General features: G+C 51.6%; 1 protein-coding gene across 1 annotated transcript in view; it reads left to right on the top strand.

Annotated features, from left to right (window-relative positions):
- The window catches only part of eepd1 (endonuclease/exonuclease/phosphatase family domain containing 1), a 20,185-nt gene extending 17,907 nt beyond the window's left edge, over positions 1 to 2,278 (top strand). The window contains exons 3-6 of the mRNA XM_015403567.1: positions 240 to 434; positions 584 to 695; positions 782 to 976; positions 1,317 to 2,278. Of these exons, the coding sequence (XP_015259053.1) occupies positions 240 to 434; positions 584 to 695; positions 782 to 976; positions 1,317 to 1,507 (693 nt within the window). The 3' untranslated portion in view covers positions 1,508 to 2,278. The remainder of the gene's footprint in view (positions 1 to 239; positions 435 to 583; positions 696 to 781; positions 977 to 1,316) is intronic.
- Positions 2,279 to 2,481: the final 203 nt, after the last annotated feature.

The raw sequence follows: 2,481 nt of genomic DNA on the forward strand, positions 1-2,481 counted from the left end.
GGTGCGGGCGGTCGTTATGCTAACCAGAACCCGAAGCAGACATTCAGTCCCAGAACTTTAGGCCCTGTTTCTACAGCTCAGCGGTTTGTTCTGATGCAGCTGGATTCCTGGTTCTGACCCATGTTGGTACCATCCTTGATCTCAGTAGAACCTGGACAGGTTCTGATCCAGAAAACGGTTCTTTAATGCTGGTTGATGTTAAAGCAGTGGTGCCGTGACCCCACCTAGTTGGGCCTCAGAAGGTCTTGTTCCTGCTCTCATGTTCTGGTTCTGGTTCTGGCCTGACTGCTGGTTCTGTGTCTCAGGGTTGGACCTTCTCCGGGTTCCTGTGGGACAGCTCGTCTGGGTTCGACCTGAAGGACGCCGTGGTTCTGGATGGCCCGGTTACCAACGGCAACGGAAACCAGCCTCAGCTGTACCGGGCCTGCTTCTCAGTGAGTTGATCCAGTTTCAGGTTTTACTCAGAACCGTTTGTCTGCTGAAGGTCAGCTGGTTCTGTAGAACTGGGTCTGAATGAAACGGTTCTACAGAACCAAGAGCCCGGACTAGTTTTCTCTGGTCTGAACCGGGTCGCTCCTTTCAGCTGGGTTCCATGGAGCTGGTGCTGGTGAACGTCCACATGCCGAGCGCATCAAGCGGCGAGTCCAAAGAACCGGGTCAGCACCTCAGTTCCAGCATCCAGGAAACTCTCAAAGGTCAGCTGGTCGAGCCGCACCTCCCAGAACCGGGTCGGCGCCGCTCTGACCGCTGACGGTTCGGTTCTGCGTCTCTCCCTGTGCAGGTGAGAAGGAGCTGGTGGTTCTGGGCGACTTCGGCGGTCCTCCTCAGAGCTCCGAGCTGGATGTCCTGAGGAGGGAGAAGCTGCTGGCGCTGGTTCCGTCGGGTCGGTTCACCAACATCAGCACCCGCTGCCCGCAGGGCTCCCAGTGTCTGGACAACATCTGGATCAGCCGCTCCCTGAAGAAGATCTACTCAGGTCAGAACCAGAACCCTGTCACGTCTCCTCCTTGTTCTCATGAATGCAGGGATCAGTTTTCCTCTCATTCAGTGTTTTACTGCCACCTGGTGGTGGCCTAACTGAACTACAGAGGCTATGTGGGGTCATACATGTCAGAAAGTCAATATGAGTTCTGATGAGTTCTGAGGTCCAGAACCAAACATGGTTCTAGAAATATTTCCTAAAGAGGGACGGTGGATGAATTATGTCAGATATCCAGGAAGTTTTAAGACCTTCAGAGGTTCTGCAGAACCAGAACCAGAACCAGAACAGAGCAAGTCGTTCACGTCTAACGTCCTCCCATCCCGTCCTCTCACAGGTCACTGCATGGTGGTGCGGGAGGGCCTGACCAATCCCTGGATCCCTGATAACTGGTCGTGGGGGGGCGTGGCCTCGGACCACTGCCCTGTGGTGGCCGAGTTCTACGCCGACCCGTCCTCCAAGGAGCTGAGCCGTCCGACCGTGGCGGTGGTGGACAGAGGGGATGGGACGCCCAAACATGAGCGGTGACGGCGGAGAGATGATGTCCTGGTGCAGCAGAGCTTCCTGATCAATGTGAAGAAGTCCTGATCTGTCCTCCAACCTCTTTAAGCCATAAAAATGTTCAGCTGTAAAAAACCAAGAACTTGAAGAGAAGATGTGCCAAACGTTTTCTATGTGTAAATAAAATAAAGAGAGATAATTCTTAGATCTTATGGAGGACCTGCTGTCTCTGTGTCTTCCTGTCCGACTGAATGCGGCTCTGCAATCGTCCTCCTCGCCACCATCAGGAGCTCAGCTGCTGTTATGGGATCAGGGATGTTATTCAGCAGGAGACCAGGCTCTCCAGGTGAACCTGCTACACCTGCTCAGCCTCTCTGATGCTCTGCTTCCATCTTAGCTTAGCAGCAGCTTTTATTTTGAAAACTCCATTTCAGCTCCTTCAGGGTGTTTTCTGCTGCTGGAGTTTTATGGCACATTGATCCTGGAAGGATCCACACGTCTGTGGCTGAGCTAGCATTAGCACTAGCATTAGCAGCAGTTAGCTTTCAGAAACCTTGACCCATGGGAACCAGAGTTGTGTGTTAAATGATCCAGACTGAATGCTGCCTCTTTCAGAATAATCCAATCCATCCCACCCAGGACTCCGGAGGTTATTCTGGCAGAGGGAGCCCTCTAGTGGACAACAGCAGGCACAGTAAAGGAGGTTTTAATCTGGATCCTCTGTTCTTGATGTTTATTTAATCCATTCAAAGAAACTGACTGTTACTGTCAGCCATGTTGAAATAAATTCAGTGCATTTCACTGATGTCTACTTGTCTACTTGTAAAAAATAAAGAGGTGGGATGGTGGAATTGTTTTTGGAAGTATACATAGCCTAATTAATATATTCTATTAACCTATGCTATGCATGGTCTGGTTGCTCCATGTCAGGTATGTCGGGTCAAGGCACCTTCCAGTAGAACTGCAGTCAGTCCCTGGACTGGCATGGCTATCACTGCCCC

This window comes from Cyprinodon variegatus, unplaced genomic scaffold, assembly GCF_000732505.1.
Source record: "Cyprinodon variegatus isolate N-32 unplaced genomic scaffold, C_variegatus-1.0 Scaffold1522, whole genome shotgun sequence".
Lineage (NCBI taxonomy): Eukaryota > Metazoa > Chordata > Actinopteri > Cyprinodontiformes > Cyprinodontidae > Cyprinodon > Cyprinodon variegatus.